Genomic DNA, 17,991 nt, shown 5'->3' on the forward strand with positions numbered 1-17,991 from the left:
TGCAGTTGGATTTTCCTGTGAGAAAGAGGAAAATCTCCTCCTACAGTGCAATGGATGTGCATTATCCAATATGTATTGAACTGGGCAAATGCTGAGCTTCTCTTCAGTGTGCTGCATCATTCAGGGGCGCTGCTTGCGCTGGTGCAGATTTATGTTAGCACATTAGTAACCTAAACATTTCCCCTAGCAACTGAATCAACAGTGCACTACCTAATCTCCATACCTCTGAAAGGCTTTAAATACGGCCCTCCCTTCTCTCTTGCCATAGCCTTTCTTTCTAAACGCATTAAAGGCCCTGTCAAAAAAGTTAAAAAAAATTATTTTAAAGATAAAGCGTGTTGAACTTTTGGGGGGGGGGGTTCGGGGAGGATTTGTAAATAATGGGAAGGCTTGTGTGAATGATTACTGCACCGTGCAGGCAGGCCAGTTGCACATTCTGAAAAAAGAGAAAAAGAAGAACATAGGAAGAAAACAACCTCTTTCAGACGTTTTAGAGAAGTTTTATAATTTCATCCATCAGACCTTCATCATTGTTAGTGATTAGGTTAAGCCGCCTTTTCGTTTTTGTTACTAACTTTTTCTTGCCTTTTTTTGAAGAAGCAGCAGTTCGTGTTCAATCCGTGGGTGCAGGAAGCACGGACACTGCGACTTCATTTCAGCTCTTTATTGACCTTGGCTCGTAGGCATAAGAGAACTAAAACTGAACTGAGGAATCCCCCTAATCACCCAAATATATACAGCGTGGAACGATAAGAGATTCCCGCCAGAGTGTGCCATTGGTCAGTTTCATTTTAAACCGATTAGATCTGGCAGTCATGTGTTCCAATTAAAATTGCAGGATTATGATCCTGCCTTGGGCCTCCAGCTTCGGTCCTCAGTGGGTCCACAGACGCAACGCTGCAGATCTCGGGAAGCAGTTCAACAGCAAAAGGCTTCTAAAGTGATGCTTCAGAGATAGGGGGGTGGGATACCTCATATATAAGAGAAGGAGATCCCTGGTTCCCTCTGCCCTGGGATAAGGGCCACAAATAGGCCATGCTGGGCGTGCACCAGGGAAGGACAAAGCTTAATTGCTATCTGAAGCTACCCACCACTGGCATAATACTACACCAGCAGCAACCAACAATGGTCAACATGACTATTTAATAATGTGGAAGTGAAAAATACATACCTTCCAGTTGACCACCCCCCCCAGCAAAACTCAGGATGCTGGAAGTGCAAACATAAGCAGGGCTAAGCCCTCCTAAATTCAAGTCAACTTGCTTAGAAAACTATAACTCCATTAGGATTACACCACCAGTCTGCAGTCAGTTAAAAGCTTTCCTAAAGACGATATGAAGAAGAGTTGGCTTTTATACCTTGCTTTTCATTGCCCGAAGGAGTCGCAAAGCAGCTGACAATCGCCTTCCCTTCTTCTCCCTACAACATGACACCCTGTGAACTGAACGTCAGCAAGGATACCCACAGCTCAGATGACAGGGCCTACGGCAAAGGGCTATATTTCTCTGACCCCATGATAGGGGGCCGTGACTTTGAAACAAGAAGACCTGGCACAAACAGAACCACTTAGCCCAAGCTGCCAAAAATGAGAATATGCACTAGATTAGATTGCAGATTGACCTAGATTACAGATTACCTATAATGGCATGAATACTATAGCAGCATCTTGCTAACAGTGTTCTGCTCAGAACCCTTCCAGGTACTCCTCATGACACAAACACAGAACAAGAGCCTCCATTTCCCCAATGGGACACAAGGAGCAGACGTTGACTGTATTTCCAACTGGATGCTTCCATGTTTTTGCTTCTTCTTCCCGCAAGACGGAAGGTGCAACCCAACAGGGGCTGTACTCTGACTCCGCCCGCCAGCTCAGCATTCCACAATGGAAGTTTCTCTTTCAGGTCTTAAGATCAGGGAGAAGTTCTGGGGTTGCTGAAAACTTATATACCCTTTTGTGTTTACCTTGATTAGTCCCAAAAAGAGACATTAATGGCTTCTGGTTCCTTTCAATAATGTCTGGAGAATCATGAATACTTGGGGGGATTATTTAAGAAATTGTTTCTTTTATCTGGATTAAATGTTGTATTGTTAATTGTTTGATCTACAGATGCCATTTTTCTACTCCACAGTCTGGGCTGTGCTAATAACACTGCCGATACGCTTGAGAAGGCACTTTCATTAAAAAAAGATTACAAGTACATTTATATTTTTAAAAGCCGAGGGGGGGAAAACTCATTTAAAAACACAGATAAACTGTTTAGTTGCTTCCTTAAATTTTACCACTTGCATGTTGAAATGATCAGAGTCTAAAAAAAGAGAAAAATTTAGTCCATTATGAAAATACTGTAATTTCAATTTATTAACTGTATTTAATCTGTCTTTGTCACTGAAACACAATGTAGGTTACAGAGTGCAAACTGGTAACACTCCATATGACAGTCCATAAACACAAAACAGGTCAGTGCAATCTATAAAACAGGCTCTCTTATATTTTCTCAACCAGGGTTTCATGAAACCATATACGGCCATGGTAACCCCCCCCCAATGGCCAATGATGGGCCTGGAGGGGATGGAAAGGGGAGGAGCCTCAGATGGGCCATGTCCACAGCTCTGCTTCCAAACCACATTCTGCACGATTGTGCCACTTCTGGGGCTTCTCGAAACCTGAAGAATGTTTCAAGGGTTTCTCAACGGTAAAAAAGTTGAGAAACCCTACTATAAGAGGAACCATCAAATGAGCAATGTACTAAGGCTGGGATTACGGGAATCTGAATGAGCATAGCATATTTATTTATTTATAATTAAATGTATATATTATTTGTTTTCTGGGATATGCTTTAAACAAATTATTAAGCAATCCATTCAAATATCGCTGAAGATAATCTACATTTGAGCTACTTGCATTTATATACTTTTAGTTTTTCAGACACACATTTTTTAAAAATGGATCCTGGTCAGTGATAATCATATACCCTTTAGCTTCACAACACAAAACATTAGCTGATATACGTTGACTAGAATCTTGGAATGCTTTCCTGCAGCTTCTGAAGTGTGAAAAAAAGCAAAAGGATAAATAAAGCACATGCCTTCAATTAGAAGCTGGCTTCATTCTAATGCAGAGAGCCCATTTATCATAATTGCTAATTGAAAAACTCTGTTAGCTCTGCCATCCCCAAAAACACATTACGGTGCCTTGGGATGCCAATCTCATTAGCCTCCATCTTCCTGATTTAGGAACGAAAATCCAACAGCTCTGTATTTTTTTTTAATCTGCTTAGTTAGCATCTCTGTTAGAAACACAGCACTGTACATAGTTTATATTCTCGGCTGCAGCTAATCCTTTGGAGACTCATTCTAGTTTATCTCCTCCAGTCTGGTTAACAGCCTGGCGCAAATAAAATACAATGGCACTGCATGACTCCTTTATATTTATTTTGAGCGAACACCCTTTGACTTTTAATACATGGATGATGATGATACCAACTACGAAAGATAATTCTGGATCCCGACCACAAAGAACTTTCAGTTTGCACCGACTGCTTCAGTGACTCCATCCAGCCACCTCATTCTCTGTCGCCCCCTTCTTCTTTTGCCCTCAATCACTCCCAGCATTAAGCTCTTCTCCAGGGAGTCCTTCCTTCTCATGAAGTGGCCAAAGTATTTGAGTTTCATCTTCAGGATCTTGCCTTCTAAGGAGCAGGCAGGGCTGATCTCCTCTAGGACTGACCAGTTTGTTCGCCTTGCAGTCCAAGGGATATAAGTCTTAAATATAAGTCTTAAAGACAACATTTACTTGGGAACAACTAATAAGACAGATTGTTGGGAGGACACCATGAAAAAACAGGAAAGTATTTTGCTAGCTAATCCTATATTTACAGGAGGATCTGCATTCCCCTTCCTGGGAATGGGTTAGGGTTGGAGAATGGGTCCAGGATGGATTATCTTGACACTGATGGTCAGATTCCGCCTTCCTAATTCCCAAATCCTGACACAGAACTGCTGCCCAGGCTAACATATTCATAGACTTTCTGTAGCCTGGGAGTTCCTTCGTGAAGTCAAACGGAATTTAAGGTATAGTGTTGAAGTTTTCCTCTAACTCTTGAGCAATCGCAGCCAATGTCTGCATTAAAGGAGATCAGTAATAATTCATCAAGGGCATTTGACAGCTCAGCCAATGGCAAAACTGAGACTGGGACTCAGCTTCCTTTCCCAGTTCAATCGATCGTCGTATACCTGTCTCCCCCTCCTTGGCGTATGCAATAATTGCCCCATTCCCACAGAAAAAGCTGCATTATTATAAAATCACATCTATCCTTTCTCAACAGGTACAACTAATCTGAAAAATGATCCAGGGAGGGGACTGTGAGTTATAGTATAAATCTCTGAAAATGGCAAGTCAGTATGACGCAGCAGTGAAAAAGGAAATGCAGAGTTCAGTTATATCAGGAAACTCACCGTGCTGACCGTAAGCCCACCATTAGCAAACAGTTACAACCAATGCTTGTTAAGAACCATCACATGACAGAGAGGGAACAGAAGTCCCCAAAACTTCTGGCTAATTCTCAGAAACACACACATGTACACACATGCCCCTAGATTTCTGATGTATTGTGAATTTAGTCAGAACATTCCAGGAGGAGGGGCGGGGGAACCGTACTTCTGAAATGACTAGATCTCAACACATACTTATAAGGAAGTTATATAATGACTTAAAACACAAAATGAAATATATTTTTTAAAATTGTCATATTTGAAACAAGATATGTATAAGCATGACGGTTCTACCTGAATGTTTCAGGATATAGTCTTTTCAGGACAGATTAAGGTGGCCAGCTATTTTCTAATTGGCTCGAGATAGTTTGCCACTAATTCTGCTATCATCCTCGGAGTTCAGCCGGAATGACCCTGATACAGCAGAAACAGCTTGTTCTCCCCTTGACCCACCTAGTATGATTCTTCGCTCCTTCGAAGCACAGCTTCCTTAGCCAGCCAAGATACAATCACGATCTTCCAGGTACGAGCCCTTGCCTCCATCATCCGAGTCTTGGGTTTCATGCTCGTGAATGGGTAGTAGTCAACTACCATGGCAGCCCCAAAGTTTCATTTTTTTTTTATGTTTAAATTTTGTATTTCAAAATTTGTACCTGGGTATTCAAGATCTGAATCTGGTAGAGCAGTGGTCCCTAACCTTTTTATCACCGGGAACCACTCAACTCCTGGGACCACTCACCGGGGACCACTCAATGCCTTTTACTGAGGCCCGGTGGGGGGGGGGTAGTTTACTCCTCTATTCTCAACCACTGCCCGAGTGCTCTCTGATTGCTATGGTAATGTTTAAACATCCCTTCAAAATAAGATACAGACACGCCACAACAATGAAGTGTGTTGTAAAGGGCTGGGGGGGATGAAGTAAAGGGCCGGGAGGAGGGAGAAGGCGTCCTTCGGCACCCACCTCCAATTAGTCGAAGGACCACATGTGGTCCACGGCCCACAGGTTGGGGATCGCTATGGTAGAGGACACAACAGGGGATCTAAATATGATATCAATTCTACCAAAGGCTACAAAGAAGGCCGGGAGAATTAACAGATCAGATCCCCCATCCCCACCCCACAATCCATCTCCTGGTACAGAGCTACCAAGGCCATTTCAGGCTGCCCATTTATGACAGTTGTTCACTCTGTAGCACATTTTGTTTAAATTAGGAAGGAAGCAAAATTGTCAGTGGATCTTTGGCTATTTTAGCTTTAAAAGCTAAAGGCAAAACCAACCCCCCTTTTATAACTTCCGCTCTTTAGCTTTTGAAAGTTAGAACGGTTCTCTTTCAAAAGGCAATACAGTCTTGGCACAACGCTGGTGTTCAGTTTATTGAATTGTTCCAGGTTTCTGGCACAGAGATTTATCTTTGTTTCCTCAAGTATGGGAAATATATGAATTCGGGGGCTTCCGCCTCTTCTCCCCAAAGCCATTGAGTTGCCTCCATTAATGTCAGCGGACTCATAAATTTCCGGTGCACAGTGAAGTAGGCAACTTTTGCCACTGCACAGAAGCTAGTTCGGTATCCCTGTCTTCCTATAAATCTAGCAACACCCCACAGAACAGAGTAACTACAGATGGGTTTAATTACACCTCCCGGTCTTTCTTGGAAATAGAAGGTTTCACACCTTTAACATCTACCAGCACATAAATATTTATACATAATACCAAAACCAAGAACGAAAACTAATTTAAGGTTTTGCAAGATAGAAAATAGTTGGGTGAAGGATTTCTAGATGTTTCTACCCTCTAAACCAACCAGAAATGAAAACTAATTTAAAGTTTTGCAAGAAAGTAAATGATTTCGAGATGTTTCTACCCTCTAAACCAACCCGCCAGGCATTTGGCTGAGACCAGACCTAATCAACAGCAACCGAAGGGCCCCTGCTCCCCCCCCTCAGAATTTCACCAATATGCTCTGGACCTGTTTGTATTGTTGCACTGTTGTATTGTTTATATTGTTTATACTGTTACATTGTTATATGGTTACAACTATTAGTTATTATTATTGTAAGGTTATTCACATGTTTTTATAGACCGTTTTATGTATTGTTCTTTGTTCTTATGTAAACTGCCCTGAGCCTCCAGGGATGGCGGTATATAAATGTAATTAATTAAATAAATAAATAAATAAATAAATAAAACCCTTCTCAACTATTTTTTTAATCCCTGAGAAATTCCTGAACCCCCAGAAGTGGTGTGATTGTACAGAATATGCTTCGGAAGCATAGCTGTGTACATGCCCACCTAGGGCCCTCCCTTTCCCACCCCCTCCAGGCCCACCATTGGCCATTTTGGGAAGGGCGGGGACAGGGTGACATTATTTATGGTCATATCACCTGATAAATGTTTAACAAATTTTAAAAATACATTAAAAATAAATTAACTCTCAGACATTGAGGAAACACTTCTAGGGCCTTAGCAGATAAGTAATCCCTCAGATAGGCAGGGCCCAAGCCGCAAATGGCCATAAAGGTCAAAACCAAGATCTTGATCCTGATCTGGGGCCATAACCAGCAACCAATGCAGGTGCCTCAGCACAGGCTGGATATTAGCCCTCCTAGGTCTATCAGTGAGGACCCTACCAGCTGCATTCTGCACCAGCAGAATCAAGGACGAGGGTAGCCCAGCACAGAGCGAGTTACAAAGTCCAGTCTACAAGTGACTGTTGCATGGATCACTGTGGTCAGACAGTCCTAAGGCAGGTAGGGTTGCTAGTAGCCTTGCCTGGTGAAGATGGTAAAACACCATGCGAGCTACTCCTGTGACCTGTGCCTTCAAAGAAAGGGAGGCATCCAGAATCAACCCCAAGTCCCTTGCCATGGATGAGATGGTAATCTGTGCTCCAGCAAAGGAGGAAAGACATGCTTCCTGTCCTGCCCCTTTCCTGCTCGGCCACAGGACCTCCATCTTGGAGGGGTTCAGTTTCAGGCGACTTTGCTCTAACCATCCAGCAGCAGCTTCCAAACAACTGGCAAATGTATCTGGAGGGGGAGTCCAGGTGGCTGCCCATGAGGAGATAGAGCTGGGTGTCATCTGCATCCTGATGTCACCTCAGCCTTTAACTGCACCAGCTGTGCTGAGGGCACATAAAGATGTTAAATAATGTGAGGGAGAGTACCGCCCCCTGTGGGACCCCACATGGGAGTCGATAGGAGTGTGATAAAACCTTCCCCACAGCCACCCTCTGTGTCCGGTTCTGGAAGGAGTACAGCCATTGAAGGGCCATCCCCTGAATCCCAGCCCTAGCGAGACAGTGGGCCTATAACTTGTGGTGGGCCACATCAAATGCGGCTGACAGGTGGAGCTTCACAAGTATGGCTGAACTACCTCATTCCAGCTGGTGTCAGAGATAATCTACCAAGGCGACTAATACCATCTCCACCCCATGGCCAGGACGGAAACCTGAATGGTATTAATCGAGTACAGTAGCTTCCTCCAGATACACCAAGACCTGGTCCACCGTGGCCCTTTCAACTACTTTTCTCAAAACCCAAGATGCAAAACTGGGCAGTAGCTGGTCAGGTCCTGCAGGTCCAGTGATGGTTTTTTCAGCAAGGGATGGACTACCACCTCCTTCAACGCCTCTCCCAGTAGTCAGGGAGAGATTAACCATTTCTCCCAGAGGACCTCCTATCCGCTTCTCACTTTTCTTGAGTAACCAAGTCAGACACGGATTAAGGGGGCAGGTGTTTGGTGACTCTGCTTTATCCTTTAGTTTTCAAACTTTCTGTTTTCACGGAACCCTTTTGTCACTGGTTTAATTACTAAGGAAAAGAAAATCTCAAATACATTTCCATGGTGGCCTGTCTGACTGTTGGATAATCTCCATCTCCTGGTCACAAGCAAAGATTTCCAGTTAAATTGACACCAAAAAGGGGATTCCTTTGACCTCCGATTGAGCTCAGAACACCTAAGGGATGGACCAGTTATGGCGTTCTTCGTCTTTCCCCTGAAATAAGTCAGGAGAAGGTGGAGCAGGAGGATACAGTGGCTAAAGGCTGCTAAGAAAACAGGCCAGGTTGCCTATAAACTGACTCATGCCCAATAAAGGCTGATGAGTGTTTTGTTGAGTAGCTCATATCTTCTGCCTTGTCCTTTTCCTGCTCCATATGCCTAGTAGTAAGGTCAGGGCTGCAGTGGAATGCTTAATGCCCTTTGCCATTTCACCTTTGGGTCTCCTTGCCTGGCCTACTGTTTGGGGTGCAGGTCTCAGGTGTGGGTTCAAGCCTGGCATCTGCCCTGCGTTTTGCTACCAGTCAAACCATTGCCAGGAAAAAGGTGAACTTTGCCCTTTAGCAGCCCCCCCCCCCCCATCCCAGGCTCAGGCCTGTGCCTCTTGTGTGGCACATGCACATCTCTCTTCAGTGAACTACAGTGGGGGAAATGTTTTGTTGAAGGTGCTTGTTGTCTGTGTGTTCTCCCCTCACTGCCCTGGCGTTGGCAACAGATTAGAACTTTTGGGTGTCACTTGTGTGTTGACTCCAGGGCTCCTGTTGCCCTCACTACAACCCTCTTTGGTGGGTTGTGTTTTTGGTGGGCCTATCCTCTCTGTCTTCTCTGAGTGTGTATGTGAAATCCAGAGGCTGTGGTCTTTTGCTGGGGGAGGGGGGGAGACTGCTGTCCCTGTGTATGTCATACAGGGATGTCATTCCCTGATTTCTGTGTGTTGCTGGGATTGCCAGGGGCTCCAGTGCACTAGCTGTGTGCTCTTGGCCTCATGTGTGGGGGGCAACATATTGCTGCCCCCCACTGTACTCTCTTGTTCCTCTTTCCCCTCTGCCTTAGTTCAATGGGGAAGAGCACAATGTTGTACATGGAAGTTTCTGTCACTTACTCTTCTGTTATGAGGTCAGCAACACCAATGCAAAATTCCCCAAGGCACTTCAAATCACACGAATGATCCTCCACAACATCCAGATGTGCGTTTTAGCTGAAGGCCACAAGATGTGTTGCAACCTTTATGACTCACTTTGCTTCCCAAAGACCCACATTCTGAAACATCAGAATTACGACATTTTACAAAACTTTCTAGTGTCTTAAGCATAAAGGGACATTTTAATAATGCTCAGATGAAGTACAATACAACTAAAAATACTATTCAGGACTGATGAAGGCTGACCTACTTTGAAGAACGAATTGCAATCACCACTGCTATTGAGATTCAGAATTTTTCGTCTATGTTTAAAATCAGCATGCACGTTACATATGCAGAAAGTTTTTTTAATGCTACTCTGACTCTGTGTTTTGTGTTGTTGAATTCTAACATGGAAACGGGTATTGGCTGGCTACATACATGGCCTGAAAAATGTCAAACTGAATTCGGAGAAGCACGTTTCTGACATCGTATGCATTTTTGTAGATTAAGCCAAATATTAAAACATAAAATTGTAAAAAAATTGAAAACTAAGTATGTCAGGTCTTGAGGTGCGGATTCCATAGACTTCTGGGAGACAGCTAGTTGAGTTTAAAAACAACTCAAACAGCTAATGACTAAAACTCCATACTTCTGTCTGTGGGTACACAAGCAGAGCAAAAGGCATCTGCTGAAATGTAATTACTGCAGCAATAAAAGTTCTTTATTTGGGGATGGATTTAGGCTTGCATGGTCAGAGGAGAGTTACAACCTCATAGCATCATTCATCTGAAAATATCTGCTATTAGTCCCAGATGTATTTCACTATGGTGGCTTGTGGGTCCACATAATGCAGCAGACTGGATCCATGGAATGTGGCTTATTATACTGCTTGGGAGCTACATTTTTTTGTCTGTGCTGGTAAGTATTCGGAAGGTATTAAATGCATAGGCAGTTGTTCTTCTAGATATTGTGATGGCTCTGTTTGTATTTTCTGTATTTTTCATATCTTTTCAGATGAAATATGCTATGACAAAGCAGAGGTGAAACAAAGTATTCAACGTCGGAACCTTGTCACCTATCCATGCAGAATAATATATATAACTGGAATTGAAAAGAAGACAACTTTCATAAGAACCTTTGCATTTTTTGGGTTGGTCCTCCCAGCTACGCAGAACCTATATTGATGTTGTAACCATTTCCTGTGGCTGCCTATATTTATTTGCTTATTCAGAGGACAGTGTCATGCTCCTGCAGTATTGCCGAGGGCCTTTGATCCCCATTTCTTCAGCAGTAACCTACCAGAAGGAGACTCAAAGTGGCTTACAGTCACCTTCCCTTCCTCTCCCCAAAATAGACATCCTGTGAGGGAGGTGAGGCTGAGAGAGCCTTGATATCACTGCTTGGTCAGAAGAGATCAATCAGTTCTGTGAGGAGCCCAAGATCACCCAGCTAGCTGCAAGTGGGGGAGCAGGAGATCAAACTCAGCTCACCAGATTAGAAACCGCTACTCTTAACCACTACACCACCCTGGCTCTCCCTATAGGACTCCTTTAGTATGTCACTTTTGAAGGAAGGGGATCCAAATAGTTTTTCTCTTTTATTTAATCCACAGAGAAACATCTCCTCTATGGTAGTATGGCCAATAATACCATGGCCTAAGGCTCAGATACCAGCATTTTGGAAACAGCAGAGTGTTTCTAGGTCATTCGTTTCACTGAGGAAGGAGCCATAGTCAGGAGTCTTGGCAGCAGCTCAGGATCACCATGTGGAGCCTGTGGCCATATTCAAGTGAGGTCCACTTTTGATGGGCACCCACTTGAGATTTGTTTGCAGTGCAGTAGAGGATCATAAGTAGCAAGAGTGGTTTGGAGCTGGGTCAAGAGGCCCAGTCAGGCACTGGCTCTTCCCCGAAACTGAGCACCTCATCTTCAGTGACCTGGGCTCCAAGCCTAGAGATTGGATTCAAGACTTCTCAGGGCATGCAAAGCCAGTGGGTAGTTTGGAGTCTGGGATCTGAAGCAAGTGGCATTAAAGTAGGAAGGAAAGTATCAATGTTCTCTTAGTGCACAGCAAACTCTGCTCTCCTGGTCTCAGTGCTTTGTGAAGAGGTGATCCATTCTTTCCACAGATTTTGGTGTTGTCCATAATGCCTGCTTGAAATGCTTTCTGGAACAAGGTTCCTGGTGCCAGAGAAGTAGACGAATGATTCCTCATATAGAAATGTGAGATGCCTGTGCACCAGGGAAGAGCATCTGGTATCCTATCCTCTGGCTAGCAGGATCTAGCATAATGTTCCCATACACAGCTAAAGGCTAAGATTGCACCCAATCATTAACAGTCACCAGTGACATGACCATCTTTACCAGATGACTAGGGTAGGGACTGTCCATCTATCTGGTTCAGATCCTCCTTACCAGCCCTGCTCCTGGCTGCAAAGTGGAGACTGGGCTTTCTGCAATGGTGGCACTGCACCTGTTGAATGTCTACCTTATTTTCTTTCAGGTGCCAGGTTGAAACATTTACTTTTGCATAGGTTTGAGCATAGCCTTTAGCTTGCTTCTGGCCTGCAAATTGGAATCATAGATTCACAGAGTTGGAAGAGGCCCTACAGGCCATCTAGTCCAACCCCCTGCTCAATGCAGGATCAGCCTAAAGCATCCAGAATAAATATCTGTCCAACCACTGCTGAAAGATTGCCAGAGGGGGAGATCCTCACCTTCTTAAGCAGTGGATTTCTGCTCATGAAAACAGAGTGGAGGGAGGCAGCTAATACCCCCTCCCACAGTCCCATAATCCTGATCTAAACTGGATGCTCTTGAGATGCTTGAGGACACGTGTTCCTATGCGGCAGCCATGAAAGCAAGTCCAAAATTCTGGTTTCTCATCTGTTCGGAAGTAAAGCATCTTTTAATTGCATTTGGGAACGATGAGAGTCAACAATATCAGATTCCACATATCAACCTTCTTATTTTGCACTCTACTGCTAATTGAAAATTGTGCTTTCCCCTCCAAAGAGGATAATGTATCAATGAACTGATGAAAAGTGTACAAAAGACACAAACAATTCAGGTAATCAAAACTGACCTTTCATGGCACATTCTCACCCTCCTCTTGTAACAAATGCTTGGGAAAATTTCAAGAGGAAAGGGTCTGCCCTTAAGTTCACTTGGAAGTGCCAGCTGGTACAGAAAGCTACCGCCTGGTTATTAATGGGAGCTGGGGAGGGGGAGTATGCTAGTTTCTGGGTTCAATTCAAGTTGAAGGTTATCACCCACAAAATCGGCCATGGCTTAGGACGTGCATATTTGAGGGAATCATCTCTTTTGATATGCTCTGTGCTGCTCAATCAAGCCAAGTGCCCCCCTGGACATGATTAAGAGCATCAGTGTCTTGTACCATAGCATCTTCTTTTCACAACTGGGAAAGTACCTGTTATTAATCACTAACCTTAACAGGTTTATTCCCCAAATGTTTTTGTAAACGGCAACTGACCCCAAAGGACTGATTTGCTTTTCTAGCAAGGAATTATCAGACTGCATATTTAGGATGTTATGATGCTGTTTACTAATTTACTTTTTCCTTATATCTGTACTCTTATGATCCCTGTTCCATTGTCTGAAACAGTGTGCGTACACACAAAAGCTCATGCCTTGAATAAATCTTTGTTGGTCTTAAAGGTGCCATTGGACTCAAATTCATGCTACTTCAGACCAACACGGCTATCCACTTGAACGTAGCATCTTCTGTTATGGCTCACATCTGGTGCAAAGGCATTTCTGACCTTGTCCAAATCATTCCACAAAGCGTAAAGCAGAATTATTCTGGAGGAAATTTTTTTTTAAATGAGGGGGCTGTGGTTACTGTCTGGGGTATTTAAGGCAGTCTTTGCTGTACATGTTATGAAGTTTTTTTTTATTGCATTCCTCTCTAATATTGTAATTCAGCTTTATTACACTGTTTACTGTATCCAATATACTGTTTCACGACATTGTTCTCCAATCTCGTAATCCTGCTTTATGTTTCGTATTAATTGTGTTTCGGCACGTTGTTCTCTAATTTGTGGGTTGTATACATTGTGATGTTCTTACGGCATTGGTTTTTTAAAGCGGTAATCTGTCTTGCATATTCGTGAAGAACACAAACTAGAAATGATGTAAATAAATAGTTGTAGAAAGGGGAGAAGACGGAGAGGAAGAAAATGGATTCATTTGAAATGTGCCGTCAGAGGAGAGTTTTACAGATACCATGAACAGAAAGAAAGAAACAATCCAATTAAGCCTGAAATCTCCCTACAAGTTAAAATGACAGAACTGAGGCTATTGTACTTTGTTCACATCAAGAGAAGACCAGAGTCATTGGAAAAGACAACAATGCTAGGAAAAGTTGAAGTTAGCAAAATTCCAGTTGAATTACAGATCAGGCTTAAGGTCTTGGCAATCTCCTTCAAGGCCACATGTGGTCTGGTCCCGAGGTACCGGAGGAACCGCCTCTCTGCTTACTCCCCACCCCAAGAGCGCTATATTCCACAAATTCCAATAAGCTGGTGATCCCTGGCCCCAAGAGGCTTGCTTAGCCTCAACCAGAGACAGGGCTTTCTCTGTCCTGGCCCGTACTTGGTGCAATGAACTCCCAGAAGAGAGAGATCAGGGCCCTGCCAGAACTGAAACAGTTCTGCAGGACTTGCAAAATGGAGCTCTTCCACCAAGTGCCTGTATAAATAATGATATTTATACTGCTTTATTGCTATTCAGTACTGTCTTTTAATAATGTTCTTAGCTGCCCAGAGATGCAAGTGAGGGGCAGGACATAAATTTAATAATAATACTAATTCTAATAACAATAATAATGGAAGAACTAAATGCTGAATGAACCTCTGAAAAATGCAACACCAGACTGAGCCCTGTCTCTATGTCTACAATTTATCTTATACCCTAAAGTTCCAATGCCTGCAGATGATGTGGAGAAGAACTGGAGAAATACCGTGCAATAACACCAGGATATACAGATTGTGCTTGACCTTACAGAGGGGAAGGGGGAACTCACAGGGTTGCTTTGTTGCCCTAGTTCTTGCTGGAAAAGTAAATCTATAGCTAGACTGGCGCCCGCCAAATGTTTTCAGAAAGTGGCTGGGGCTTCTGATTGGCCACTGGAGATCTGATTTGCTGCAGAATTTAAAATAAAGTTTCCTTAGCAGCAGCTCTCAAAACAATTTTATTTTCCCACTCCTCTTTCCCAGCGTATTTGAAGCTGAACTTCCCCGCACTTGAACCCAATCATGGTTGGCTTCACTTCCCATGGCAGCCATTTTGTGGCTGCTTCCACCAGCCGGTGCCAGAATTCCAAAGATGTCCTCGGGCTCAAAAAGGGGGCGGGAGATGATCTTATCTACTCTGTGAACTGAAGGCTATTCTCCAAACTGCTTCCCCTGTTAAAGGAGCACAGCTGCTACTAAGGAATTATTTAAAGAGTGTTGTGATTCCTATACTGAGGTTTTTTTTTTTTTGTTCCTTTGCTGTATGCTCACCGGCTCTCAATGAACCACTGGCGGATCTGGTCCTGCAGACTCTCTTTGATGTCAGGACCTTCAATTTCTTTCACACGTTCTTTGATGGACACCAGAGCTTTCTGATAATCCAACTCATGCTTCTGTTGAATTTCACACCTTATATTATCCACCTTCTGTGCACGAATCAAAGAAGCACTAGGCCTTTGGAAGTGAGCGGGTGGGATCTGAAAAAGAAGCAGGAACAGGCACAGACGTCAACAACGTGGCTACCTGTAGCACATTTGCTTCTTGTTTTATTATAGAAATAGAATCAGAGAGTTTGAAACGGCCATCTCACCCAACCCCGTGATCACATTAGAGGTAATTTCTTAAGGTTTTTCTGAATGAACACGCTCAATACAGTGACATCTTTCCCAGTTTGGATTTGCACCAATTCTCCAGAAGCAGTCTGGAGAAGACTTCTGAAGTGTTAAGAAAGCGGAATCAGGATAGAATTCACCAGGATGCTAAAAGAGTTTCTTTCTAATACTCTCTACCCCTCAATTTCTCCTTTGATCTCCAGTATCTGGACAGAATGATAGGAATGGGATAGAAGACATTGGAGTAGACCAAAATAGGCTTGATAGGTCTATGAACTGACAATGTAAAGAATCTTTGCTTGTTCAGTGATAGAAGGTGGCCTTGCTCTATGGCTGGCTCTATCAACCAGGGTTTTGTGAAATTCTGGGGTTTCTTGGTAGGCCTGGAAGGGTTTCCCAGATCCAAGTCCAACACTCTAACCCAGGTTTTCTCAACCAGGGTTTCATGAAACATTTTTTTTTGTGGTCCTGGGTTTCCCAAATACATGAGAGTTCTGTGCAGAAGAAATCTGTGCAGAGAACAATAGGGTTACATCATGTTAAATACCCTTCCCTTGGCGGTTGGGCTTGCAGGATGAGCCAATAGCCTGGGGTCTCTACTTCCCAATCCACCTCCTTGGAACACCCTACAGCCTTTACACCAACCTTTCAGGAACTGCTGGCAGGGAGAGGATCCCATATTGCTCTCTTAATAAGAACCAAGGATCAAAAACAGTCAAACCAATATGCAGAACTATAGTAAATTTCTAATAACTGTATGATCAATTAGAAGGATGCAATCGTTTTCTTTACCACCAGGCCATCATATACACAGCCAAGCTTCCCAACCATATTCTGCACCATCATGCCACTTCTGGGGTTTCTTGAAGATTGAAAAATGTTTCAGGGGTTTCTCGATGGTAAAAAACTTGAGAAAGGCTACTCTATGGTATGCCATGCATGCAAAACAAATGTCCCCAGACAAGTACCAAGCTAGTAAAAGCTAAGGACAACCCTTGTTGTGAAAGCACAGTGTCTGAAGTCTCTTGAAATTATTCTCACATTGTTCATAAATATTCTTAGCATACAGATCCTGTATTCGCAAAATGAATATATTAAATATATTAAACTAGATTGAAAGCCCATTGTAACTGTGAATACAATGGGTGCTAGCATCCCCTTTACTCCCCCTGGCCCCTGGGAAGCCCTCCTGGCAGCCCCACCACCTCAAAAAGGGCTGCCGTGGCATCACGCAGCCCAAGGACCAGGGCTGCTGCATCTCCCCCACGGCGGGCCTGTTCCTTTGGCTGCACCGAAGACCCTCCCCCCCGCCTCCGCCCCAACTCCCCGGCTTCGGCATGGGCAAAGGAGCAGGCCCACTGTTTCTCCGACGCGGCGGGCCTGCTCCTTAGCCCAGGCCAAAGCCTCCCCCCCACGTCCCTGAGTCCCCGGCCTGCTCCTTAGCCCACGCCAAAGTACCCCCTGCCCCCCTCCCCCTGAGTCCTCGGCTTCGACGTGGCCCAAGAAGCAGGCCTGCTGACGCGGCAGGCCTGCTCCTTAGCCCACACCAATGCACCCCCTCCCCCCATAGTCCCTGGCCTTGGCGCAGCCCAGGGAGCCAATCTCTGATGCGTCTCTGTGGTCGAGGTGGCACATGAACTTAATTCTTTAAAATTACAGTGCCAAGAGCGGCTAGAGAATGCATTTCTTCCATTGACCATCCGTCATAGCGTAAGCCACCTGGAAGAACAAGGTGCGCTAAATCGTGTGGACTTCATGAGTCATGTTAAAAAGTTCTATGGTAACTGCAAAGATTATCTAGAAGAGTGGACAGTGCATTATAATGATATTGAGCATTTTCATTTGGGTTACCTTAAAACAAGAACTTAATTGGAATGATGTGCAAAAATCATTTGATCATGTTAGTTTCCCAGATTGCAAAATTTCTGAAAATGATCTTTTTAATGAGGTGTCATTATTTTTAAAATATGCCAATAAGGAAAAGATTATATCTTGGGCATCAGCAAAAATGACACTAGAGAACAGATGGTTAGAAATATTTAATCATTTTGAAACTAACTATGTTCCATATAAAAATGCCCTGAAAATTGTGGAATATGCACTGTCCTTACCAGGAACGAATGCTCCAGCTGAACGGGTTTTTTCAACTGTTAATAAAGTCTGGACTTTAGTAAAAACACAATTAAGTGTTGAGACTTTAAAAGCCATTTTAGTTGTGAGGTATAATTTGACAAGTTCCTGTGAGAAATTCTATGACATCTTAATTAATGACAGCAGTCTCCTCAAAAAAAATCCACTCCAGTGAAAAATATGCAAAAGAATAACAAAACAATGCCACAATAATACTACAATTAAGTTTTGTTTAATGTTAAATGTTTGTTAATTGTTATTGTTATTTGTTGAAATTGATTAAAAATTACAATACTATTTTTGTGTTCTATGCAAAATTTTCTTCCATATTGAACCCCCTTATTTACCAATCTTTTAGTAATACAGGGGAACGTGGTGAATCCGGATCTCCAGGCCGCGGCTGGAGGTTGGTAACCACCGGTCAATGCTGTCCCTCTTTCTCAATCTTGAAATCTGGCCACCTTAAGATTGGAGGTGGGCTAATGTCCCTGTCTTCAAGAAGGGGAAAAAGTAGGATCTGGGTAAATACCGACCCATCAGCTTGACGTCTATAGCTGGCACAGCTATAGAACAAATAATCAGTGGGTCCTTGAGCAGCTAGAGT

At 43.5% G+C, this 17,991-nt stretch overlaps 1 protein-coding gene across 2 annotated transcripts in view; it reads right to left on the reverse strand.

The window, feature by feature from the left end:
* The window catches only part of DRC11 (dynein regulatory complex subunit 11), a 115,618-nt gene that overhangs the window by 65,368 nt on the left and 32,259 nt on the right, over positions 1 to 17,991 (reverse strand). For both annotated transcript variants that reach the window (XM_077313586.1, XM_077313577.1), the window contains exon 6: positions 14,917 to 15,122. In XM_077313586.1, the coding sequence (XP_077169701.1) occupies positions 14,917 to 15,122 (206 nt within the window). The remainder of the gene's footprint in view (positions 1 to 14,916; positions 15,123 to 17,991) is intronic.

The sequence above is a fragment of the Paroedura picta genome, chromosome 1, assembly GCF_049243985.1.
Source record: "Paroedura picta isolate Pp20150507F chromosome 1, Ppicta_v3.0, whole genome shotgun sequence".
Lineage (NCBI taxonomy): Eukaryota > Metazoa > Chordata > Lepidosauria > Squamata > Gekkonidae > Paroedura > Paroedura picta.